The 26,864-nt window shown below is 42.0% G+C and overlaps 1 protein-coding gene across 5 annotated transcripts in view; it reads left to right on the top strand.

The window, feature by feature from the left end:
* Positions 1-2,290: 2,290 nt before the first annotated feature.
* ECPAS (Ecm29 proteasome adaptor and scaffold) overlaps positions 2,291-26,864 on the top strand; it is a 90,191-nt gene continuing 65,617 nt past the window's right edge. Inside the window, exons 1-3 of one of the 5 annotated variants that reach the window (XM_074361988.1) lie at positions 2,291-2,589; positions 10,401-10,504; positions 24,770-24,900. In XM_074361988.1, the coding sequence (XP_074218089.1) occupies positions 10,483-10,504; positions 24,770-24,900 (153 nt within the window). In that variant the 5' untranslated portion in view covers positions 2,291-2,589; positions 10,401-10,482. Of the gene's footprint in view, positions 2,590-2,876; positions 3,235-10,400; positions 10,505-24,769; positions 24,901-26,864 lie in introns of those variants that run through there. The other 4 variants (XM_074361987.1, XM_074361989.1, XM_074361986.1 and 1 more) reach the window with 4 other exon arrangements.

The raw sequence follows: 26,864 nt of genomic DNA, 5'->3' as shown, positions 1-26,864 counted from the left end.
CCATATTGTTTTCCACAGTGGGTGCACCAGTTTACGTTCCCATCAACAATGCATGAGGGTCTTTCTTGTCTGTTTTTGAAAGTTGAAGTAAATTCTAGGTAGGAAGTATCTCAAGACTACTATCCAAAAAAAAAAAAAAAAAAAGACTACTATTCAAAACCAAAGTGTCTAGTCAGATTATGAAGCTATTTAGTGGGAAAAATATACTGTAAGTAGTCTAAAGGGAGAAGCAACCATAAGAAAGCTTAAACAGTAGTGATTAGAATCAGCATTGTAAGCTGCTATAAACTACTATATACAAGGAGATGTTAAAGCCATTTTTTTTTGCTTAACAATTCCATGTCTACATATAGAAATATGTGACTTCATAAAGATACATGTATAAGAATGTTTTACAATAGCAAAATGTTTTATAATAGTAAAAAACTATAGAAACCTAAAAGCTCATCAATAGGGAATGATTAAATCTTACCACGTACTTATTATGCAGTCATTTAAATGAATGAGCTAGTTCTGGACATACAAATCAGAGTACAGATTCTGGACCCACACTGCCTGGGTTCAAATCCCTGCTTCCCACTTGTTAGTTTGTGGCACTTTAGATATGTTCCTCAACCATCCTGTGTCATAAAAATCCCTACTTCATAAGATTGTTGGAAGGATTAAATGAATTCATCCAAGGAAAATATTTTAAATAGTGCCTGGCACAATTAGTGTTAGCTATTATTATCATTACTGATATAGAAGGACACCTGTGATAGACTGTTCAGTGAAAAGGGTAAAGTTATATAACAATATTATAGTAGAATTCCTATTTGTCGAAACAAATAAAATCTGTGTGTACATACCTACGCGTGATTTGCATACGTGTGGGATTCGAATTTCTATATAGGAAGAACTTATGAGCTGCTAACTGGTGTGGTCTGGAAGTTAAAATTGCCTAAGAAAACTTTTTTTTTTAACTTAGATTCGATATTTTGGTGGGTGGTTTTAGATACCTCTAGTTGAAATTTTAGGAAATCAACGTTTCTCCAAACTAGTCCTTGGTGCAATCACTCTATGTATTAATAGAAATGGTCAGAAAGTTTGTATGCATCAAACTCTTAACAGGAATTATTTCCAGGGAGTAGGAGGAGGGGATGGTGGGCAGGGAGGTAGGGGATAACTTTTGCTTTCTACACTTTGGTGTTTTCTCTGCAAATAGTTCATTGTGCATTGATTTCGTGTCAACAGCAAACAAAAAAGCCAAAATGTCAAAAAAAAAAAAAAAAAAGAATAAGAAAAAGGGATTGTTAACTTAATGTACTATGAAATCAAACCAAAAAAGAGTGGTGGTGGTGTAGAGCTTTTTGTTAATAGGAAAGAATATTTATGGGGGGAAACACTGATACAGAACTTTATCGTGAGTCTGAACCCCCTTCCAGCTTAGTCATTTTGGGGGCTGTATACATATGTGCACAGAGACAAGGCCTTGGAGGATGCACACTGAACTGTACCTGTTAATCATAGCTTTTTCTGGGGAGTGTGGTGGTGGGAGGGGGAGGAAGGCTTTTTCCTTTTAATCTTATATTCTGAATCATTTGAAATTTTTACAAAGATCATGTATAATTTCTATAAAAAAACAATAAAGGACATAAATGTCTTCAATGTGGTGTAAGTACCTTGTACTTGCCCAAGTTACATCTGGAACGACATATACTCATTTTTCAAGGCCTTAACCAGGGCTTTACAGACTTCTGCTTTTAGAAATAAATGCAGTTTCAATCCATTTAGGATCTTGATTTCTTCCTCTTACACTAAAAAAAAAAAAAAAGTATCTGATCTTTTACCTAATTTGTTATGATAGTACCGTTACTCAAAGTACAGCAATCATACAACCCCTTAATTTGAATTCCGTATTGCATGCTATTTTTCACGTAAGGGACTTCACGAACAAACTAAAGGCGTAAAGTTAAAATCGGTGTATTGCAAATAAATCACTTTGGTTACCAAAAAGACCGTAGGAACAAGGAAGAAATTTTAAGAAAACATTTAATGTGAGCATATATACTTGAATTTGAACTTTAAAAACCTTGGTTCATTAAACTTTTAGTAGGGCTTAGTGATTTTTCCCTCATTCGGCAGTCCTTGTTTCTAAGAGCATCACAAACCTACACTTCATCACTGCCTTTATGTACAAAAAGGAGCCCAAGAGAGCCGGGTCGGGGACCGCTCGCGGCGCCGGGGCTCGCCCGGGACTGAGTCAGCGGCGGGGCCGAGAAGTTCGGCGGGAGGCGCAGGGCGGGGCTTCCTCCCGCCGACTCCGAACCCGGCTCTACTTTTCCGAGTCCACGTCTCTTCCTTTGGACAGGCGTGTTTCTCCAGGTCGGGAGCAGTCAACGTGACAGCCACAGACCTTGACAAAAAGAGCTCCGGCCCCGCCTCGAGGATCTCCCCCGGCCGGGGCAGCCCAGGCCAGCTCGGCCGAGCCCCTCACGGACTGCCGCGCGCGACTCCTCGGGGCCGAGCCCGCCGCTCGCCTCGCTTTTGGGCGCCCACGTCGCGGCGCCGAGCGCAGCACCCCCGGCATGGAGACCGGCTCGGACTCAGGTCAGAGGCCCGCGCGTCCGCGCCGCGCCGCGCCGGGGCCGCTGCAGGCTGCGGCGGCGCGGAAGAGCGGCGAGGAGCGGCTAGGCCGGGCCGCCGGCGCAGGCCGCCGCGTGCCGGGTCCGCGCGGGGAGCGCTCGCGGGCCGGCTCCCGCGCGCTGGGCGGGCGGCGGCAGGTGGGCAGGACGAGCCGCGAGCGAGCGAGCGAGGGCGGGCGGGCGCGCGAGGGGCCCGGCGGGGGGGCCGCTGGGAGGATGGCTCAGCTCTTTCTAAATATAAAACCGGCGTGAGTTGGGCGAGCGCGGCGCGGAGCTGCAGAGCCGCCGCGCGGGCCGGGCGCACCGGGACTCGGCCGACGGACGGCGGCGGCTCCGCAGAGGCGCCAGGCTGCGGGAGCGCCCGGGTCGCGAGCTCGCGGGGGACGGCGAGAGCGACGCGTGCAGTGAGGAGGACGCAGGCGGCGGTGGCCGGGCCTCGTGGGCGCTGCGCGGCCGGCGGCGAGCGACCGGAGGCGGCTCCCGGCCCCTGCCGCACCGCGAGCGGCGAGCCCCCCGCGCCGCCCGTCCGCGCCCTCCCCCTCCGGCCCCTCCCTCCCTCCCCGGCGCAACATGGCTGCGGCCGCCGCCTCCGCCTCCCAGGACGAGCTGAGTAAGTGCCACTGCGAGCCTGCGGCCGCGAGCCGGGGCCGGCGCGGCGCCGGGCCGGGGTCGGCGGTCGGGGCCGGGCGGGAGGGCCGGGGCGCCGGGCCGGGTGGGCAGGCAGGCCGCGGCGTGCGAGGGGCTGGGGGCGCTCGGGCCTGGCGGGGCGCCGGCCGCTGCCGCCGCGGGCGTTTGTAGGCCTCAGGTTTGCACCGTCACGTTGCGAAATTGAAACCGGAGCCCCGGGCGGAGCCACCTCTGTCTGCGATCCGCCCCGGCCCGGGGGTAGGGGGAGCCTAGCCCCCTGCCCGCGGGGGCTGGGCCGGAGGGCCGGCAGGAGCCCCAGGGTGGTGGGCTGTGTCTGCCGTCCCGTCTGACCCCTCCGTGGCCCCTGGTCCAAACTGCTGGGCGAGTTCTAGAAATAGAGCTTTCGGGGTGGGGGAGAAGGTGCCTTATTGTGACACTCTAGAGATCAGCGGAAAGGTCAGGAATAGGTGGTGACCCTCAGGTGGAGCAGGAAGGACGGGAGGGCAGAGAAGCCTCGGAGCGACAGCGCTTTCGGACAGGAGAGCCAGTGCACACTTGACCTTAAACGTCGCAGTTTTCCGGGGAACGGCGATCCGCGTTCGGGGAGAGCGGTGGTCACCCTGAACCGCAGGCCGCCCCGCCCGCCGCTCGGGTTCGCCTCGGTGCTTTGTGGGAAGTGTAGTCCCCGGGCGCCGCAGGCCCGCGCCGGGGGCAGAAAAACTCAATTTTCCTAGGACGTGTACGGTGATTTCTGATTGCGTTTGGGGCGGTTAGGTGAAAAGCTTTAGGCTGGGGTGCCTGTTTGCGTGTTTGTCGTTCCCTCAGCGCTGCCCTTCAGTTTATGACAAAAACAAGACAGGTGTTATCTAGGGATGATGTGAGTTTTAAATGGAATGAGGTGAGGTGTCGCAAGCCTTGTGAAGTTTCTGTTGTTACAGCCCCCTCTGAATTTCCATATGAAAGTAGCTATTATAAACATCATAATTTCTGTTTCTTTGGTGCCTGGCAGTTGAAAGCTACTTTTATATACATGATCTCACTTTTGTCCTCCTAACAACCTAGTAAGGCAGAGAGGTAGGAATTATCCTCGTTTTGAAGACGGGACAGGCTTAGCGTGATTACGTTCCTTGCTGCTTTGACACAAACCTGGTGGAGCGGCAGTAGTGTTTGCTCCTTTTGAAGTTGAAATAAACAATTGGTGTGACCCTGGGCTGGATGGAGAGTCGGAGTAGACAAGGTCTCATGCTGTGATTAAGAGAGAGACATGGGCTGATAGCCTCAGAGTCAGTTGCTTGTCTGTCAGTTCTATGCTGGAGCACCACCAGGTCTTCTGGGGAGATCAGCTCCCTGATTTTTTCTTCCATTTTTTGTTATTGTGACAAAATACACATAACATAAAATTTACCATTATAACCATTTATAACTGTACAGTCCAGTGGTATTAAGTACGTTCATATTGTTGTGCAACTATCACCAATCACCATTTATCTCCAGAACTCTTTTCATTTCGCAAAACTGAAACTCTATTCCCACTAAACCCTCATTCCCTATTCCACCTCCTCCCAGCCCCTGGCAACCACCGTTCTACTTTCTGTCTCTATGATTTTGGCCACTCTACATATTTCATGTAAGTGGATGCATACAGGATTTGTCTTTTTGTGACTGGCTTATTTCTCTTGGCATAGAGTCCTCAGGGTTCATCCATGTTGTACCAGGTGACAGGATTTTCTTCCTTTCTAAGGCTGAAGAGTATTCCATTCTGTGCATATCTCGCGTTTTCTCATCCATTCGTCTGTGGATGGGCACTTGGGTTGTTTGTATGTTTTAGGTATTGTGCATAATGCTGCTACGAACATGGGTGTACAAATACCTCTGTGAGACTGTACTTCCAGTTCTTTGAATATATATATAGATATATTCATATATCTATATCTATATCTCCAGGAGTGGGATTGTTGGATTATATGGTAGTTCAATTTTTATTTTTCTGTGGCATTGGCTTACTGTTTTCCACAGTGGCTGTACCATTTTATGTTGCCACCAACAGTAAACGAGGGCTCCAGTTTTTCTAGGGTCTCACCAACACTTGTTAATTTCTGCATTTTTAATAGTAGTCAGCCCAGGTGTGAGGTGGTTTGACTTTTTAAATTGTTAGGCTGCGAGATATCTGAGTTCATGTTGTTCCACTAAACACCTTAAAATCTGAATTACTAGTTGGAATAGGGAACAAAACTAGAGGAAGAATGGAATTCTTAGGTGGCTGATGTGTTTGTATATATGTGGTGTGTTCCTGTACATCAGGTACCTGTTAAGATGATTGTAGTTCTTCTGGTTAAGGAATTTACTAGCTTTAGCAGCTACTAGAAAAGTTAGGGCTAAATAATTCCAGTCCTTGCTTTTCCATTGTTTCATTTGGTCAGATCACCAATCCTCAACCACAGATACCTGTTGACATGGTTTTTATATTTCTTTAGGAGAGGTTAAATTCCTGGCAGTTCGTACCTTAGAATAATTTAACTTAAAGTCACACATGTGTACATCAGTTAAGGAACTTCAGATAAACCACTTTCAGTTTCAGAAAGGCTATAATGAAAGGAGAGGGCTCGTAAAAAGCTGCTTTTTAGAATTCTGCTATGAGAAAAAGGAACTAGATATCTGAGTATGTGCTGACTATTATTTCTAATAGATGATAATAAAAGGAAACTGTTAGATGCCAGCATTGTTTTTCCCCATAATATTTTATTATAAAAATCTTAAAAAAATACAGAAAAGTTGAAAATGAGCATTCATACAGCCACTACCTAGGTTCTACACGTGATATTTTACTGCTCGCTTTATCACATCTGTCCATTTTCAAGCCACATTTAAAAGTATTATTTTAATTATTTTACTGTTTTTTTTTTATTTAAAGAAGATTGTGGTAAGATACACAAAACGTAGAATTTATCATCTTAACCATTTTTAAATGTACAGTTCAGTGGCATTAAGTACTCAATCCATCTTATTTTGATGCATTTCACAGTAAATTGGAGACATCAGTACACTTCCCCTTAAATATTTTCAGCACTAATATTGTTTTAAGTGCTTTGTATATATATTTTTTTATTCGTCAAAGTAATTCTAAGAGGTAGATAAAATTATTATTGCCATCTTAGGGAATGTAAAACGGGCTTTTTAGGTTCCCAAGATCCTGCAGCTGGTAAGTGGTAGCTCAGGTGTGCTCTATAACCAGCCGTTAGACTGTGTTACCTCCATACCATAGAGTGTTCATGCTGATGAAGAGTCAAATCAGATGCATTGCTAAATTCTCAGCTGCATGTCACTTTACTTCAGTTATTTGACTGCTATGTAACATTGCTATGAGATACAAAAGAAACCCCAAAGTCCGCCAGTGGAATTATAATACTATTGAGAAGACGGAGAAAGAGTACATGTAAACAGATATATGTGTGATTATATGATAGAGCTAATGCTAGAGTAATATTATCATCTCTGGTTCCCAGGTCTGTTATTTCAAGATGTAGATAGCTGGTAACACTGCCTTTCTGTAGATCTAAAATCAGTGCATTTTACCTTTGCATTTGAAATGATACCCACGTCATCAATTTAAATTAAGTCTGTAGCTGCCCTCAGTTGTATCTGCCAGCACACTGTGCAGGAGCTCCTGAGAAGCAGAATTGACAGTTAGGTTTCTCTTTTATTGATTTATTTTTTCCAAGTAGTATCATGTATGAAAGTTGCCAAAAGGTAAGTAGGATGATCTTGGGTTGGGATTTGTTAGAATTTGTTATCCTTTCACAAATATCCTGTAATTGTCACTCTGAGTCAGGTGACTGTAATAGAGTAACAGTAAAGCTCATGTTTACTGAGCGCTTACCATGTGTTCTCATTACTTTGTCCATATTAACTGATTGAATCCCTACAGCACCCTGTGACTTTGGTACTATGATTATCTGGTGGAGCTTCCCTCATATTACAGAGTTAGGGCTTAAACTCAGATTCTTTGATTCCAAAGTTTATGTTAATTCTGCACTACCACTGTATTACTGTCTCTGAAAGGGAAAATATAATTTATAACAAGATCAACATGGCTCCAGAAGAAATCTCCTGTAGCGTATAAAATGTAGCAGTAATCTGATGTTCACTGAATAGGACATACTAGATTCTTGGGTAAGATGCAAAAATAGAGAACAGTTAGTTCTGTTAAAGGCAGTTCTGAAATTTATTGTGTAAATTACTTAAGGTCATAGTCTGTAGTTTCTTTCTTTATATTTAGGGTGACATGACTGTTTGGAGTGGAATGAAATTCAAGGCAAGACATGTGGGCTAGTTTTTCTTCTAATATTATCCTCTGCCAGTTCATGGAAAAGTTGACATTGTAGTTGTATTTCAGCAGTGGGTAGGGAGATTTCTGACAGGGGGAAGTAAGCATTTGAGACTTTTCACCTGGTCAGCTGTTCAGTGGTTTCATATTCTGGGCTTTATAATTCTAAGGCATCCTTAGAATCTGATCTTCATGGGGATAAAGACAACTCATGAAGGGGTAACAGCCTGTAATCTTAAAGCACATTGACACTGTTCAGCTTGACCATTTGACACAGCCATGGGAAACTTCAAGCTGCAAAAGTTGGCCGGTTAATCAACATGTCAGATACCTTCTGAGAGAGTCTCCGCCAGTGCCAGGAATCCTAGTGGCTCTTTCAGAGGGTGAGACGTGGGAAGCTGTGCGTAGCTGTGCAGGCGAACGTGATTGTGTGGGCGTCCTGAAGCGGCCACGCGGAGCCCCAGCCCCAGTGTGGCTGCTTTAATGATAGTCATACGTGCAGCCTAGCTCACCTGTGTCGAAAGGCTAAATCCAGCCTGTATCATTTCAGTTCTGGTTACTTAGACTAAATAGAAAGGCTAAAATGGAAAATAATGATGATATTTCTATATTTTATAACTCCCCATTTTTCACTTCTGCCCTATCTTGTTTTAAATAATGCTTTCAGTAAATTGTAGTATTTAATGAAGGCCAGTGTCGATGAGAATAGTTGGCACCAGGGCACTTGACCTTGCTCAGAAGAGGGATGTTAGAATTGTCGGCACTGCCAGTGTGCCCAGGTGGTCTGATCCAAGCTGCTGGTCTCTGGTTTCAGGCCTGGCAGGTCTCTACCTTGACGCTCACCATCTAATATGTCTTGTTCTCCCACACATTTTCTAGTTCAATTAGCAGGCTTTAAAAATGAAGTGACTAATATATGGTCCTGGCCTCACAGGGCTTATAGTTCAGTGTAGAGGCAGGTTTATATATAAATGTAAATAACTAGTATGAAGCATAATATGAAAAATACTTAACACAGTTCTTTAGAAACGTCAAGGAGCGAGAATAGCATTCCAGGCTGAAGGAGCCATATCTTGAGCTAAGACATAGAGGTTGGAAAATACTGTGCACTTCCTGAGAAAGTCTAAGGGAGTCTGATATGCTAGCATAGGGGTACTGTGGCTGCATAAAGTACTGAGAAAGGAGAGAAAATTTGGAGTTTGAGACTTGGCCCTGTCTGCCTTGTACAGCTTGGGATCTTGGGAAAATTATCTTGCCTTCCTAAGTCTCAGTTTCTTTCTCATAAAATGGGCATAATAAGAAATACTCATAGTGTTGTTAGGCTTAAGGTATGTGATAATGCACTGCATAAACAGACTCTATAAATGACCATCATTTTTGGTGGGGAGGGCGGTAGGAGGTGACGCTGGGAAGATGGATAGTTGGGACCAGCTTGTGTAGCAGTGCCAGCACAGCTAGTTTGAACTTTGTTCTGTAGACAGTAGAGGACCATCAAAGGCTTTTAAACAGGGGTGTAACATGAATAGATCTGTTTTATAAGGACAACACGTGGTGTAACATTGATTGCAAGGGTCCAGAGACCAAGAGCAGCAAGTCTAAAAGGAAGGTATCACAGTAGCCAAGTTAAAAGAAACTTAGGGTCTGAATTGGGACAGTGGATGTGGATTTGACAAGAAGGTAATATAATCCAGAATCTCTAAAGCAGGCAGAAATTATTGGCCTAGTAGTTGAGGTTACTCAAGAGAGGGAGGAGTTAAAGATGATTCCAAGAATCTATCTGAGAGATTAAGGGGATGCAGAGTGTAGCCTCTAGACGGATATAGGGAGGTGAAAGTAGAGAGAAGAGAGAACAGGTTTGTGTTCAAGAAACGAATCATTTGGTGAATGAATGGGTTGAATTACTGAGGCACCCATGTTGAGTAGTTTAGGGAGGCTGTTTTGAATAGTGACCAAAACCTGTGACATTGAGTTTAGAGCTGGTTATGAATCCTGGCTCTGCCACTTTTTAATTTTAATGTCCTTGAACAAGGGACCTAACTTCTGTGTCTTGGGTTTCTCGTCTGTAAAATGAGATAATAACAAAACTATTTTACAGGTTGTTGTAACAATGGGAAGAGATAATGCATGTTAAGAACTTGGCCTAGTGCTAAGCGCGTGGATTGGAGGTGGTGTGGGAACTTTGGTTCTGAAGCTTGGGAGAATGTGGGGTGATGGTGGACTCATGAGAGTGGACAGATTGTCCAGAGGACAGCTCTCTGGGGGCTATGCATATGTAGGGGTGAGAAGAAGACAAAAAAGAACCAGGGAAGAGGATCAGAAGTGCTGAGAGAGGGCAAAGGTTTCCTAGGGTTGTGACTATCAACCATTTACATTCTCAGTTGTTGTAATGTGTTAATAACATGTACCCATCCAGTAATACTCTTCTTGTAAAGCTATTGTGTAATTCAGACACTTTGTTCCAATTTTAATGTAAGGTTTTGTATGTTTATGATATACATATACACACATATATATGATAAATTATATGTTATATTGGTATTGGAGTTTTTTTTGCCTTCAGTGAATGATTACCAGTGTATTATTATTACTTTTTTAATATTAGTATATTACTTCTACACACCAAATTTTATTTATGGATGTATTCCTTACTATTTTTCCAATTTGGTGATCATTATAATTTCCCTCCTTATTCTGAATTTGCAAAGCAGGGCATCAAATTAGGAGATCTTAGCATTGAAATGAAAAGTGCTTATTCTGTTTTTTTAAATGGTAGCTATAAGTATAAATTTTTTAATTGTTTTCTTTCCTGGTGTTCTAAATAATAGATTCTTTATACAATTGCATATGTACGAGTGGATGAACGTACCACTGGTGATCCAGAGGATTTTTGTCAAGACTGGATAAACCATGTATCACATTGATTGTAGAGGTTAGTAGATTCAGTTCCTTAGGTTGTGTACATTTCTTGTAATAGCATTTAATAATGCATAAGTTATCAAGTAGCAATTTCCCCCCAAATTTTCATGGGTTTTTCTCCTTTTCTAGCTATCCTGAGAGCATCAGTGATGTTCATGTGAGTTTATATATGCCAGAAGCCTCTATTGTCTGTCATCACATAAACATAAATTTAAAAAATTTAGCAAGAAAGAGAAAAAGATAAAACTTGAAAATGTTACTTAGCAATGTGAACTGGGAAAAGGCTATGGGTGTTAGTTTAAAAGGAGTATTGTCTGCCACAACCGTAAAATAACAATTTTATGTGCTCCAGGAATGTCATCATGGAGTTAGTTGTTTTATTTGTGAAAAGAGATATTGAGAAAGGCATCATCATGATACTTGGATGTTCCTGATTCTGCCATTTTGTCATGCACTGTGATGGAAAAGCCACTTAATTGTACTTCATTCTGAAGCCAAACAAGAGTATGGCGCCATTTTCATTCTTGAATGATACTGGGTGGTGTTTTGATTGAAACTCTGTAAGTTCAGATTGTGATTCTCTGATACCATGAGGTCCATACCCAGTGAGCACCTGAGATTTTGTAGCTTTAATCCAAAGGTGCCTTTTGTTGCCGTCTCCCAGTCTAACTACTGGGTCCCCCCTCCCCTGGTGCATTCTGCTATTTTTTGGTACGTATGTAGCTGCAAGTGGTGTATGATGCCTCAAATCTTTTAGGCGGAATTTTGAGTGATGGAACAAATGGATATTTTATAAACCTAAGTTCAACTTTAGAATAAACTTTGGTTTATTTTTGCTATTTCACATATCTTCATTCCATTATAGAGAAATGGAAAATTGGAAAGTTGGAGAAAGTGTTTAGAAGAGAAATGAGGACATTGTTTATTTGCTCCTAGATTCTTTCTTAGAACTTTTGGGCCTGGGGTAGATGTGTTAATGACGTTAGGATACACTGGAGTCAAGCAGGTCAAACCACAAGTGCTGGGATTTAAATCGTGACTTAAACAGAAAACATTCTAGAGTTTACACATCCAAATGAGCATTGTTCTAAGTAATTGGCTGCTTTGGGTGGAGCTTAACTATCATACATTTGACTTTTATGCAGTCTGAACTCTTGCATAGTATATGTCATCTCCTCTAAGCCAGCTTTCATGAGTTGAACTAGTCCTCCTGCTCATCGGTTTGCTAACATTGATTTCTAACTGGACACCTGCTGACTGCTGTCTCTGGGGAAGAGGGCCTCCTTGGGAGGTGGGAGTGTTTGTGGATGGCAGTGCATCTGGAGTCTGGCTCTTGTTCATTAAATCTAGGCTACAGATGAGCACTGCTGTTTCCTCATTTGACCCAGCCCTGCCAAGCTAACTCTATGACTTCTTCCATCCCTCCCTCTGTGTGTGTGTGTGCTTGTGTGCTGGGAGGAAGGGGCCGTGCGTGTGAGCAGGGAGGGGTAGCCTTACTTGGGGCTATGCTGGGTTGGTAGGGGGCTTAAAGTAACCCGACATCATATGCAGATGGCTAGGACTGCTGAAGTGGAAGATGACGCCTCTCCCTTTCCCTGGAAAGAGTCTAGTCACTAGTGCATCCTGAGGCGGGAGTTTCCACACTTGGGTCTGGGGGTGAGACCGGTGGGCTAGGGAAGAGGAAGATGGCTGGCTGATTGCCTTAGTTCTGGGGGGAGGGACCTTATTGCTCAGGACCTCATTGCCTGCAAAGGTTCTTATCTGCTACCACCTTGGGCTACCCTGGCTGGAGGGAGGCGACTCCTGCAGGAGCCTTGCTGGATTGTCTCTTTCTGGGAATGAATTCTCCCCCAACCCCTGACTTACTATGTTTGTGTTTACTGCTGGACTTCTTGACATTCTCCTGTTAATACACTTGCGTTTAATGAGTCCCTTTAAAAAAGTGGGGAATGGGGGCAAGCCTGTATTTAAAAACACAGAAGTAGACATCACAGTTCTAAGCCCTAATTCGTAAAGAAGTATCCTGCTGGCCTCATTTAGATTTTGCCAAGTATTAGAGTGGCATTTAGTGAATTGAAATGGTATATAGGAATCAATGGATCATGTGGACTTTAACTGCCAGTTAGTATTTGTTTATAGATTTTTAATTCACAGGGTTGATCTACCAGAAGAAATTGAGTATTACACACAAAATCTAGATGCCAATTAGGACTTCCTGATTCTTCATAGTTTAGCTTCAAACTCCTAATCGCAGAGATTGTCAAAGTTCAGAGGTACTTATCCTCAGTACCCCTGTACTCCATCACATTCAATTTTTGTGAATTTCCTTTAATTCAGTTTACTTATGCTTTTCTTAGCTTCTGGGCTTCTGTTTCTGAAAGTGGTATTTTGGTTCCACCTATGTTAGTTTGGACATGAAACCCACCTGTTCCACTGGTGTACACACACGTACACACACACACACACACACACACACACACAATCCTCTTTGCCCAAGCATTTCAGGAATTCAGTTAACTCTTGAAGATGGGGTGAGTCAGGGGAAAGTCCTTGATTTTCTGCCCTTTCTGGGCCTGTCCTCCCCTTTCATCTTTTTCTTTTCTCCTGTCCTTCTCTTCGCAGCAACTACTGCGCCCCTCTTGATTTGGAACAGAGCAGTTCTGTCACACAGTCAGACCTTCTGGAATTTCTCTCTTCCTCTTCTTTTTTTAAAAAAAAAAACCTTAAGCCCTTGTCACAGTATTAAAAAACATACAGACCCCTTTCTGGGATTCTTCTGTCAGGTGTTATAAATTGCCGCCAATCCCCTTCTTTCGTTTGCTGCAGATATTAGAGGTATAAACTTCTAAATGGCTTTTCTAATGCATGAGGAATTAATATTTTATACATGGAACAGGTATTTGAGCAGCTTCTTTCTGTAAGGCACTGAGTCCATGCTGGGATAGCTGAGGAGCTCCAGAGATGGAAGGAGCAGCAGAGTAGGCAGTCACGTGCAGTCAGATTCAAACCACACTTGAAAGAGCTGTTGTGGCCCGGGGAAGGAGGGAGTGTGCAGTCGCACAGCGTTACAGCGAGAGAGAGCGAGTGCCAGGAGAGAAGCAGGAAAGGTCTCTGGGAGTTTGTAGGGCCAGGGCGGGATGTGTAAGTGGGGAACATGTAGTGTTTGTGCTGGACCTCATATGAGGAGGATTTGGATGTGTGGAGATGGTCGGGAGAGGTTGGGAGAGTGTTCCTGGATGAGGGACTTGGCTGACCAAAAGGACTGGACAGGAGCAACGTATTGTAAACTTAAGAAGCTATTGCATTTTTGGTGGCTGTTGGGGAGTAATGTGATGCACGGTCAAGAAGGTCCTTTGGGACTAGATTGGCCCACTCTTAGGAAGGACTTCTCTTCTGATCTGATGTTCACCCTGGTCATATGCTTGTGTGCTAACTGCTTTTTTTTTTTTTTAATGTACTTTTATGGAGGGAGATTTTTTTCCCCTCTTTGGCAAAGACTGTCCATTTGTATTTGGACCTAGTTGTAAGCTGACTTAAGCAAAAATGGGGCACTTACTCTAAGGAATTAGGAGTCTTATGGAAACAGGAGGGGCCTTCAAGAGGGGTTTGCAACTAAGGACTAGAGGTCATCCAGTTCCTCCATCCTCTCTCTGCATCTCCATGCCACTCTTTCTTCAGACCAGCTTCTTCCGATTTTGTGCTCCATGGGGTAGGCTGAAGATGCCCGTGCCACATCTCCTGGCTTATCTTACAGGTCCAGGCACTCTCGAGAGGCTTGCTTTTTTGGTCCCAATTCTGAATTCCTGAGGAAGGGGTGAGTGAGTCAGGGACTCTTCCTGCCACGTTGGATGTGGTCAGGGTACAAAGTCGTGTACCTAGTTGTCTAGCAAAGCTTAGTGTCATCCCCACCCGCTTTCTGCTTCAGCGGTGCTGTGATTCAGCACATCAGGAGGAGCGCTGAGTTGGAGTTGGGCTGCCTGGAGTTTGAGTCCTAGCCCTGCCACTTCCTATCTGTGTCATGTTGGTCAGCATCCTCAGTGAATTCTAGGCTCTGTTTCCTCATCTGTACGTTGAAGCTAATATTACCTATTTCAACAAACAGAGGGAGGTACTGTGTTCTAGTGTGCACTGGGAGAGTAAAGATCTCTCTAGGTGCAGCTTGGAGTTCTTTGTCTCATTAGCTTGGTGGCCTTTGGCAAGTCAGTCAGATCCTGAGCCCCGGCTTTTCATGTACAAATGCAGGTGATAGCTGCCCACCTCTCGGTGTTTTTCTGAGGCTCAGAAGGCCATGTGAAACTGCCTTGTGACTGTAATGTATTTACATATGTGTGAATCAGAAGAAATTAAATGCGGTTAGGGACACGGAGACTATTTCTGTGTGAAATTATTCCGGTGGTAACATGACAGCTCTTTCTTAAAGTACCCATAGCGTTGGATTGTTAATTGATTTATGATGCGGTGGGCAGTGGTCTAGGTATTTTCAGCTTTCCCTTTCAATCTCAGCTTCTACTTAAGGCTTTTAACCTGATTTATAATTTAAAATTTACTTTCACATTCTGAAAAAAAGAAGTTCTTTTGTAGAAAATTTAAACAAACTTGAAGAACCTGAAACAACTGTTTTTTTTTTCTTTTTAATGCACGCAAATAATTCATGCTCATGAAGTAGATTAGTAATAACATACAATTTAACCAACAAGCTGAAAAAGAGTCCCCTGAAATCCCACTACACAGGGATAATAACTGCGGTAAACACAGTCCTTTCCCTCATCTTCTTGACAGTAACGCTTTTCTTATATACTTTCCAGGGAGTGTCGTGATGTCAAGTTGTCATGAAAGGCGATTCACCTAAGGGAAGTGATTTATTGCTCTTCCTTCCTTCCTTCCTTCCTTCCTTCCTTCCTTCCTTCCTTCCTTCCTTCCTTCCTTTTCTTCCTTCCTTCCTTCCTTCCTTCCTTCCTTCCTTCCTTCCTTCCTTCTTCCTTCCTTCCTTCCCTCCTTCCTTCCTTCCCTTCCTTTCTAACATTTTTTTCCATTAAGTGATGATGTGAATGAAAAGCCAGTATATTTGCCTTTTCTAATCTTGTGAGAAAAGGGCCTTTTCTCCTTGGCTCAGAAATCAAAGCTGTATTTTTTGGAGAGATACGAAGAATGATTTATGTGGGGAGTTTTATTTCTCAGGAATAATTATATGTTTTCAGAATTCTCAGTGGCTAATGATCAGTGGTACTGAAGTGAAGTCCGTAAACCTTTACTGGTTACTTCTTCCTTGAGGGGTAGAAGGAAGGTTCCCTTCTTTTGCTTTAGATAGTGAAATTAAAGACAGGTGAATAGTATGAATTAGAGAATTATTTAATGGAAAGTAAATAAACATAGTTATTCCCAGTAGTTTTTTTTTTCTATGTGAATTTAATGCTGACATACGCTAAACTGGAAATTGTTTTTTTGTTTGTTTTGGAATTTAAGAGTTTCAGTGTTTCTGGAATGTTTCTGAGACTGAATGTTTTTTTAAAGGCTATTTTTTTTTAAAGAGCACTTTTAGATTTACAACAGAATTGACAGGGAGGCACAGGGATTTCCCACATACCTCTTGCCCTGACAGTTGTATAGCTGCCCTCATTATCCACATCGCTCACAGTGGTACCTGTTTGACCAAGGATGAACGCACACTGGTGCGTCATAATTACCCCACATCCCTAGTTGACATTATGGTTCACTGTAGGTGTTGTTTGTTCTGTGGGTCTGGACAGATGTATAAGGACATATATCCCCCTTACAGTATCAGACAGAGTGTTTTCACTGCCCCCAAAATCCTCTGTGCTGTTCGTTTTCACTCCCTTCCCTTCCCCCCTGGAACCACTGATCTTTTTACTGTCTGCATAGTTGTGCCTTTTCCAGAATGTCGGGTAGTAAGAATCATATGATATGTAGCCTTTTCAGATTGGCTTCTTCCACTTAGTACTATGCCTTTAAGGTTCCTCCATGTCTTTTCATGCTTTGACAGCTCATTTCTTTTTAGTACTGAGTAATATTCCTTTGTCTGTAGGGACCAGTTTGTTTATCCATTCACCTACTGAAGGACATCTTGTTTGCTTTCAAGTGTTGTGATTATGAATAAAACTGCTATAAACATCTGTGTGCAGGTCTTCATGTGAACATAGGTTTTCAACTCCTTTGGGTAAATGCCATGGAGTGCGGTTGCCGGATTGATTCTATGAGAGCGTGTTTAGTTTTCCAAAGTGGCTCTACCATTTTGCATGCCCATCAGTAAATGTTCTTATTTTTGTTCTTCCATAGTCTTTAAAGCTCCTTTCAAGTTTTAAAATTCTGTGATTTAAATTTATCCTTAAAACATAGATTCTTTTAAAAAATCTGCTCTGTGTATTATTTTCCCTAAAAAGAAATCTATTTTTACTGTAGAATATTTGAAAAGTACATTAAAATATAGAAAAGAAAAATTACTGATGTATTTTCTTCTCCTTTTTATACAGTATCATAAAGCAAAATTATGGTGTATATGTTATTTTTTACATAATGAAATATTTCAAGTATGAAGAGAAGTATAGAGAATACTCTTAGGAACACTTACGTAGTCCCTCTCATCTTTGTCAAATCTGTACAACTTTTGCTATTTGCTTCAGGTCTTTTGTTATTTAAAGAAGTAAACATCACCAGTACAATTCAGGCTCCCTGTGTTAACCCTTACAAATTCTTTTTCTTCTTTTTTTTCCCTCTCCTCTCCCCCTCCCTTCTCCCCTCTTACCTCCTTGACCAGGGGCTGTGGTCCCTGTGCTGTATGTTTCGTAAGCAATAGATTTATTGCATTTACAAACTTGACATGAGTGGAACCATAATATATATAACCCTCTGCAACTTGCTTTCTTTGTTTCATCTTAGTTTTTAAGATATTGTCATGTTGGTCCGTGTGACATGTGACTTGTGTATTTTCATCGTTCTGCCACGTTTTTAATAATCCATTTTCCTGTTGACCGCCATTTAGATTATTTCCTTTATTTTATTTGCTCTTCCTGACCCTGGGGCCATGGGCAGTTTCTGCCAGGTGTCCTTGTGCTTGTCTTTCTCTGGGAGTTGTTCTCCAGGACAGTGAAACATGAAGTGTGGTCTAAGGACTGAGGAACTACCTCTTGCAAATAGGGAATGTGTGGCAGAACGTAAATCAACTCTCACCGTTGATTTATTTAACGTTTCTTATCCTGGTAAGACTCTCAGTGCAGAAAGAAGTGTTCCTTCTCTCTTTGAGGGCTGGTGGCAGTTTGCAACGGGGCTACTTTGACTGGCACTGCTCTGGAGTGTGCCCCCCTGGAGTAGGCGTGCCAGGTTCAAGGGGGTGCGCCTGTTTCACTAAACTAGAGACAACTGAGCTGGAGGTTTGTTCTCCAGAGATCATATCAGCAGTGAGCCTGAGTTCCTCTTGGTTGGCTTCCAGTCTTTGCCAACATTTGAAGAGTTTTTCTAACGTGAAGGGTACGTAATTGTATCTCATTGTTGTGTTAATTTTGCATATTCCTGATCGGTGTGATTGAGCCTCTTTTCATGTGTTATTAAATATATGACTCATCTCTGAATTGCCTGCTTATATTCTTTGTCCATTAAAAAAATATGAGTTAATTTGTGTCTTCTTGATTTGCGGGAATTTTTAAAGTATGTTCTGTATCCATTTCCTTTTTGTTTAGAAACATTATGGCTATTTATAGCTTTTTACTTTATAGTGTGTTTTATGATATTTAAAAATCTTAAACCTATTAGTCTTTTATGCTTTGTGCTTGAATTTTAAATTTCCCTTCTCAGTTTTCTTTCAGAAGCTTTAAAGTCTTGCTTTTTACATTCATGTCATTCATTTACCTGCAGGGGGATTTTAGGAATTTATTTCCTAGCTGGGCAAACAGACTTTTCCCAGTTCTTCCTGACTAGTCCGTTTTTTTCTTTCATTAGTTCTTCTGACCCCATACCCAGTTTTCTTCCTGTTTTTGTCTGTTGCCTGTTCTTCCCCCTTTCAGACTCTCCTTCCTCCGTCTTTGAGTGCTGTTGTCTTGAGCAGTCTGTCCCAGGCCTTCTGCTCTTTTCTTTCTGCTGCACCTACCAAGCACATGTAGACTAAACCTGGACACCAGCCTCCCACTTCCTTCTTTACTCTAGACCTGTGACCACCGGGCTCTGGCACATACAGGGCCTCAGTACCTACTTACATGGGTGCGTGAGTGAATGAGTGATCCAGATGGGGGAGTTAGTGCTTCCCAGTGGAGGTCACAGGGTGCTGGGCCTTGAGGGGGAGAAGATTTAGGAGAGCAGGGAGAAGGAAAGAAGGAAGGATGAATTAGAATTTACACATTTGGTCTTAGCTTCTTATTCATAGTAATGAGCTTTCTCTGGTGTTTCCTGACCTTTGAATTTGTACGTTTTTCCACTGTCATAAATACCACCTGAATGAGGCAAATTCTTATGCAGTTTGGTGATTCTCTTAAGCAGAGCTCCTGATTTAAGGTGCAATGTACAGAGATAGAGCTGTATAAAGTGTAGGGTCATCCTTGTGGACGGCTGCATGGGTAGCCAAAAATTTTAGATTGAGGTCAGAAGACCCCATTCTCATTCTTGCTCTGCTGCTAATTAGCTCTGTGACCTTAGGTAAGTCCTTAAAACTCACTGGGTTTTTTTTTGTTTTTTTGTTTTTTTTTATGTTAAACAGTCTTTCAGCCCTCACCAACTCCAGGTCTAGTAGAAATCTTTCTTTGTACAGGTTTCAGAATTAATTTTTTTTCTTGACTTGGACAGTAGTTACATAGGTGTTTATAATAACTCATTAAACTGTACACGTGTGTTTTGTACATTTTTCTAAATGTTTTATTGCACAATGAAAAAGACTTAAAAAACTCACAAAAGACTTACATCCCTTCATGTGCCAAAAGAAATTCCAGCAGGATTAAAGACTTGAATGCAGAAAGGAAAATCTTCAGTGCTAGAAGAAAACATAGATAAATATGTATGTCAGGATTTCCAAGACCACCCCTAGGTTCAGGACTCTGCATATATTTGTGATTGTGGCTAATATTTATTACAGTGAAATGTTAACAGGCAAAATAAGCAAAGGGAAAAGGCACATGGGGCGGAGTCTGGAGAAAACCAGATGCAAGCTTCCAAGAGTCCTCTCCCAGTTGAGTCACATAGGACGTGCTTAATTCCTCCAACAGTGAGTTGCGACAGCGTGTGTGGAATGTTGTCTGCCAGGGATGTTCATTAGAGACTCATCACCAAGGGTTTTTATTTGGTGCTGGTCACATTGGTACCACCTCTGCCTAAGATGTACCAAAACTCCAGATTCTCAGGAGGAAAGCACACGCTGAGCATAAACCATGTGGTCTGTACAGACAGCTTAGGCACAACGAGTCACTCTCATCAGCTGTGGGAGTGGTGGGAACCTTCCTGAAATCCAAGTTTCCAGATGCCAGTCAGGGGCCAGCCTTGTCAAACAAAGCCTTGTAAAAGGATAGCCGTCTCAGGCCTGCTGGGTTAACTCTTTCCTGCAGAATATAATACTTTTTATACTCTTAGAGTTAAAAAGGCATTTCTAAACATGGCTAGAAACTCAGAAGCCATAAACGGAAGGAAGGGTAAATTTATATTTAAAAACTTAGATATGAAAGGAAACAAAGTGCCTAGAGTCAGTCACAAGGCATACTAGGAAAGAAGTATTTGTGGTGTATGGGAGAACAGGGGGATATTGCATAAAAGCTTTTAGAAGTCAGTAACTCAAAAGAATGATGAGTAACTTGCTGAAGAAGATCTTTCAAATGAGCAATAAATATTTGAGGGATACTTTGCCTCAATAATAGACATAAAACAGCAGTGTGTTCTTTTTTCACCTATCATGTTCAGCTAAGATGATTACTTACAGTCCCTCTGTGTAGGCGTGGATATAGGGGATTGCTAATTACACATACTGCTGGCGGTGTAAATGAGCACAGCCTTTTGAAGGGCATTTTCCCCGAATCTATTAAACTTCGACTGAGTGGTTCCATTTCTAGGGGCTTAGCTCATGAAGCCCATCTCAGTGCACAGATCCACATGGATAAGGATGTTCTTTGGATCATCGGTGGTGGTGCTATAAATCTGACAATAGCACCAGTAGAGGGGGAGTTAACTAAATCATTCTTCTATAGACAAAGTTGCCATTACAATTAGATCTTTGTTTAGTGCTATGGAAAGATATTTAAAGTTTTATATGTATCGAGACTTTTTTGGTGTAGTTCTTTTGGTATTAAAACCTGACCTGAATGGTTATGAGGTTCTTTGTGATCTTTGACCTTCCCACTTAGTGTGAGCGTCCCTCTGTTTTATTGCAGAAATCTGGATGTATTTAATTATAGGTACCGCCCTGGAACGCACAGGGTGGATAGGGTTATTTGAAATACACAGCATGTACACTTTATTTTAATTCAAAAATCTGAAAAGTCCTGAGAGATGCATTGCTCCAAGGGTTTTAGATAATGTACTTGTGTTAATTAAAAGGAAAGGAAAAGGCAAACTATAAAATAGTATGTGTCATATTCCAGTTTTATGGTTCATATAATGTTAGTATATGAATAGGAAAAGAATAGTAGTTCAGAATATATCCCCCACATTTAACGGCGATCATCTGAGGGTAATGCCTTTAATGTTCTAATAAGTGAAATTAATTTGATATGAATTGGATTAAGATAAATAACGTGGAAATTGTGGAGAGGCTGAAACATGCTCCTGACTCTAATGTAAAGTTTGTCGTTTGTCGTTGACCCCCTGGAGGGTCTCAGTTCCTACAACCGAACATGAACAACTGAGTCTTTGTGAAAGGTGAACTGAAGTTTTAGATTCCTTTTCCCTTCTCAGAACTTTTGGTTACATCCCTTCTTGTTCCTGAATAGACACGTTTGGGGCATAGGCCTGATTTGGGTTGGCACCTCCCGGGGCTCAGTTTCCAGGGTCGAGGTAGAGGCACAGGGTTCATGTCCTTTCTGTGCCTCTAACAGCAGGATTCAGGCACCATACATCTTTGCCCTTTGTTTTGCTAACTTTGATAGGCTGAAAATTGTAGTGGTCGACTATATCTGCACTTGTATTTACGTATCTTTTCATAAAGCTTGAACATGCTGATGATCATTTATTTAAAGTATCGCTGGGGGAAGGGTGTAGCTCAAGGGGTGGAGCGTATGCTTAGCACGCATGAGTTCCTCGGTTCAAGCCCCAGCACCTCCTCTAAAAAAAAAAAACCTAATTACTTCCCCGCTACAAAAAAAAAAAAAGTCTGTTAAAAAAAAAAATAAAGTATCACTGTGTTTCTCAAGATCTCCTGCAAGGGTGCAGAGGCTTTGCCTCCTCCTCGGGTGTGCTTGGCCTGTGTGACGCGGACCCCCACGTGATGTTTGGTGCCCTTCCTCTCAACTCCCACATGCCTGTCCTAAATAATTTGACTGTGTTGAGGATGTTACGTTTTCCCTTCTAGTGAGGGAGGAGAGAGAGTGTCTGGTGCTGTGCTGGGCAAGCATGGGAAGCACCCACATGATTGTATGAAAAAGGAAAGGGACCAGATATCTCTTGGTTTTTTAAGCCTTTGGCACAGATTCTCCAGGTCAGTTTGTTAGGAAGAATTTAACTTTCTGCCTTCTGAACAATTCTTCTAAGTTTCTGTAGCTAAATAAAATCTGTAGGCAGTTTCCGCTGTCTAAGACCTCGAGGGCGCTAGGGCAGAGACCCCTTGCTGCTGCTGCCACGGAGGCTGTGGGTTGCACCCCCTGCTCCTGACGGCTCCTGCTACAGTGGTACTCAGCTGTTCGCCGATGCAAGCGTCTGGTCTGGTAGTCCCTCAGGGTCGGCCTGCCTGCCTTTCCTCCCTCCCTTCCTTTTTTATTAATACATTTTATTAACATTATTATTAAGCTAAACTTGAGACTCCGTGTGGCTTTCACCAGTTGTTCCACTTTCTGTCCTCTTTCTGTCCCGGGATCCAGTCCAGGGCACTGCGCTGCACTGAGTTGTCACATCTCTCTCCCCAGACTCCTCTGGTCTGTGACAGTTTCTTGGCCATTCTTTGTTTTTCATGATCTTGGAAGTCTTGAGCAGTACCAGCCAGGTATCACGTAGAAGGCATTTTGATTTGGTGTTTTTGTTGGCTTGTTTTACTCATGCTTATGAGTTTTTGGAAGGACTGCCACAGGGGTGAAGTGCCCTTCTTGTCAAGTGAGGGGTCACGATACCCACATGGCGTCACTGGTGATGTGAGCTTTGGTCACTTGGTTAAGAGAGTATTTATCAGGTTTCAGCCCTGTAGAGGTAACATTTTCCTCTTTTCCTCTTCTGTCCTTTGGAAGCAAATCACTAAATCTAGTCTACCCTCCAGGGGTGGGTAGAGGCAGGAATTAAGCTCTACCTCCTGGAGGCGTATCTGCATGTCTTATTTAGGATTCTGTAAGAGAGACTTGTTTCATTCCCCCAGTGCATTTAATCATTCAGTCATTTATATTATGGACTCACGTAGATTTATTTTATACTTTGGATTAGAATTCAATACTATGTTATTTACTTTGTTCCTCAGACTTGTCCTGGCCTTGGCCATAATGGGGCTCTTTCAGGGTGGTTCCTGTATCCCTTTGACTTACTCCACGCCCCAATTCCTTTCTGGCACTGCAGGATGCTTCAGGTTCATCTTGTTCTCTTCCCTGCCCCAGCCCTAGAATCAGCCATTTCTCCAAGAGCCTGATTCCTTTTATTGGAGGATGGTGATTAAAAACCAAGATCTGGGTGCTGGGTGTGCTTGTTGCTGCCAGGTTGTGCCAGGCTGTCATTGCTTCTAGGCCCTCTGGAGATGCATATGTATACATCTGTGTATCTCTATCTGTATGTGTGTGTCTTCCTTTAAAAATTACTCTGGAAAATTTCAGGCAGATATACAAGTACAGATTCTCAGTGTCTTATCATGTAGCTTGAACAGTTATCAATTAGTGACCAATCTTGATTTCATTTATATGGCCCCCTCCTTATTCCTCCTCCCACACCCCAATTATTTATCTTTACATGAGGACCTAAATGAGGCCATGACTTTTTAAATTTATTTTTACTTTTTGAAATAATTGTATATATTTAAGGTGTACATTATAGTTTGATACACATATACATAATGAAATTACTTCAGTTAAGTTAATTGACACATCTTTTTCTCACGGTTACCTTTTATTTGGCGAGAACATCTGAAATTTACTCTCTCAGCAGATTTCCAGTACACCCGATTATTTGATGTAGATTTAAGTAACTATTATTTTACCTGTAGATATTTCAGTCTTTATCTTTGAAAAATAAGAACTCTTTTACATTTTTTTTGTTTTTCATTTTTAAATAAATCTGAAAATTGAGGTAGATGTAGTAGAAGTATGAAATGTAGCGCTTGCGAAGTTTCATAAATGTGTATGTTGCTCAGTTTGAGACACAGGACATTTCCAGCCCCTTGGAAGGCTCCCTAATCACTACTGATTATTTTTGTAAGAACTTTTAAAAAACAATCAACCATGATATCATAATAACACCTAAAAATTTAACAGTAATTAAACAAATCAAAAATCAAATATCTAGCTGTTTGCCATTGGCAGGTTCCTCTCTCTCCTCTGCCCCCTCCCCTGCCCTCCCCTGCAGTGTGTTGGCTGAAGAGACGAGCGCTGAGTGTATTGGTTGCTTGTTCCTTATTTTATCGCAGCTTGGATTTTGCCGAGAGTACCCCCACGGAATTAACATATTTCTCTCTCAGTGGCTTTCTTGGTGGAAATTTTGTCTCTCACATTGTGGTTAGCTAATCCCAGCACAGTAATGGGCAGTCATTCTGTCTTTGGAGAAGCTTCGTCAGTAAGATGGTTTCACCAAAGATATTATCCCTGGTGCCTGATTTAAGTTCTCCTGCCTCACTCTGCTATAAGTCTAGAAGATTTCAAAATGTTTGTATCTTTTCTGGTATTCAGTTCTTTTAGGAAAATGGAATAACTTTGAATGTAGGAGAGACATTTATTATTCTTGGCTTTGTTTTCCTCTCTTCTAGAAGCTAAATGACAGGACAGTATAGTTAGCTAGTAAACCTTTTTAGTCTTGTTCCATAGGTGTGTCAAAATTATTTGCATACAAGCTAGCTATGGTTAAAGTTCTGACTGAAGGATCTGCAGTACAGAAAAGTGGGTTAAGCTGTAAAAGTAGTTAGTTTCAGTTGTGTTTGATTTGCTAAGCTCTCCTTTTTTTTCTTTTTATATTATAGATCAGCTTGAACGGGTCTTTTTACGACTTGGCCATGCTGAAACAGATGAACAATTACAGAATATTATATCTAAATTCCTTCCTCCTGTTTTGCTCAAGCTGTCCAGCACCCAAGAAGGAGTACGCAAGAAGGTAAACATAGCCGTTGGGCGAATTGAATGGTGAATAAATGGATATATTTATGACTTGAGTTTTCTGTCCCCATTATTGAAATCTAGCTTCATTATCTCAGGTAAGGCCTTGGAAATTGGAGAATAAGTCTCTGACCAGGGTCCACGATTTAAAAGTACCTTTTGTATGCTTAGCCCAGCTGCATTTAGTAGCAACTGTACACTTGGCATCAGTACTAGGTGATATAATTGAGATACTTATTCTGGAATGTATGGAGGCTTGATCTAAAAATCCATGCCCTTGCTTCCAATATGAAAGTCAAGTGGTAATGGGGCAAAAATATTCTTTAATCATTGGCTGACTGTGAATATAGCCTTAATTAAAAGTAAGCAAAAGAAATATTTTTAAAAACAAGGTACTATTGTATGGTTCCTATTTTAGGATTTTGAAAAGTACTGTTGCTAAAAGTTGGATCACTATCACATCAGGGTTTTCTTTTTTAACCTAATGTTCTACATGGAACATTCGGCCCCTTCATTTTTAAAATAGTTCATTAGAAAATAAAATAAAGCAAAATAGATGATTAGTCTTCAGTGTATTTATACTAGACCTTTGGGGTTCTGGGCTGTGATCAGGTTTCATCCCTTGGGCCATGCTAACTGACTGGCTGTGCCTTCCTGGAAGTCTGCCCCAGTAGGCATTCTGAGGCCTGATTTGAGTTCAGCAGAGAAAGAGTATCTTTAAGAATGTCTGTTACGTTTGCAGGAGGGAAAAGGGCATTCTTGTCATGTGTTTGACGTGCCTGCTGTTGCTGAGTTAGATATGTGTTTGATTATGTCATTCTATTTAAAGCTCTTCTTTGGGCTTCTCTTACCCTCAGAACAGTAGGGTATAAAAGGCCTTCATGTGTTGGTTTCTGTTTTTTTTAAATTTTTTTTGTATTTTAGCTTCATCACTCTCATCATTCATTTGGCAAATATTTACTGAATACCTTCTGTATGCCATGCGTTAGGGATGCGTTGGAAGGAAAGAAACATCTGCTTGAGGAGACCAATATTAGACAGTCAAGCAGATAGTATACAGGTTTAAATTGTAGTAAATGCTGAGAAAGGGTTCTATGGAAGAATATATTTGGGAACTTGATTTAAATGAAGTGTGGGGCGTAAGGGAGGCCTCTGTGGTGGGAGGGAAATAGCCAGGCAGAGAGATGGGGAGGCCACTAAGAGCAGAGAAGGCCATGTGCGGAGGCTCTGAGCTGGAACAGAGTGTAAAGCCTTCAGGGAGCCGAAGACCACAGTGATGCGCCCAGTGCACCAGGGGAAGAGTGGTGGGAGGTCAGGCCTGGGGAGTGGCCATTGGAAAGGGCACGGGTGGTTGCGACACAGGCACTCTGGCTGCTGAGTGGAGAAGGACTTGCAGTGGAGATAGGAGAGAAACAGAAGGAAGGTTTTGCATTAGTCCAGGCTTCTAAGCTTAGTAGTTTCAGTAGGCTTTTGGTTTGTTTATTTGTTTATTTTTACTTAGGATTTTTATGTTTCCTTATATTTTATCTCTTTGTAGAAAATCATTCATGTGTAACTATCTACTTTACATGTTCAGTTATATATTATTCACTTCCATCATACTGTTATTCTTAATATTCTGTTATCATTCAAGTGGAGAAATTCCATTGTGTTTCTAATTTTATTGATTATTACTACCAAAGGTTTAATTTTTTTATGGGTCATTTTAAAAGGAAAAACAGCTTTTAGATTAATTTTTCTTTTTTAAATGTATTTTTCTTCTATTTGTATTCAAATTATTTCTTTTTTTGGTATGTTTTTTGGTATGTTTTTCTTGCATAAGGTTTCCATTTGTAGAGTAATGGCACAGGTTATTATGTGCCAAGAAAAGTGCTAATCACTTAAATCCTCACAGGATTATGTGAGGTGTAGATATTATTCCCCTTTTACAAATGAAGCTGAGGCTTGGAATGATTAAGTAAC

Source organism: Camelus bactrianus, chromosome 4, assembly GCF_048773025.1.
Source record: "Camelus bactrianus isolate YW-2024 breed Bactrian camel chromosome 4, ASM4877302v1, whole genome shotgun sequence".
NCBI classification, from domain to species: domain Eukaryota; kingdom Metazoa; phylum Chordata; class Mammalia; order Artiodactyla; family Camelidae; genus Camelus; species Camelus bactrianus.
Note: the sequence above shows the minus strand (reverse complement) of the source record. Positions and strands in the feature narration are given on the sequence as shown.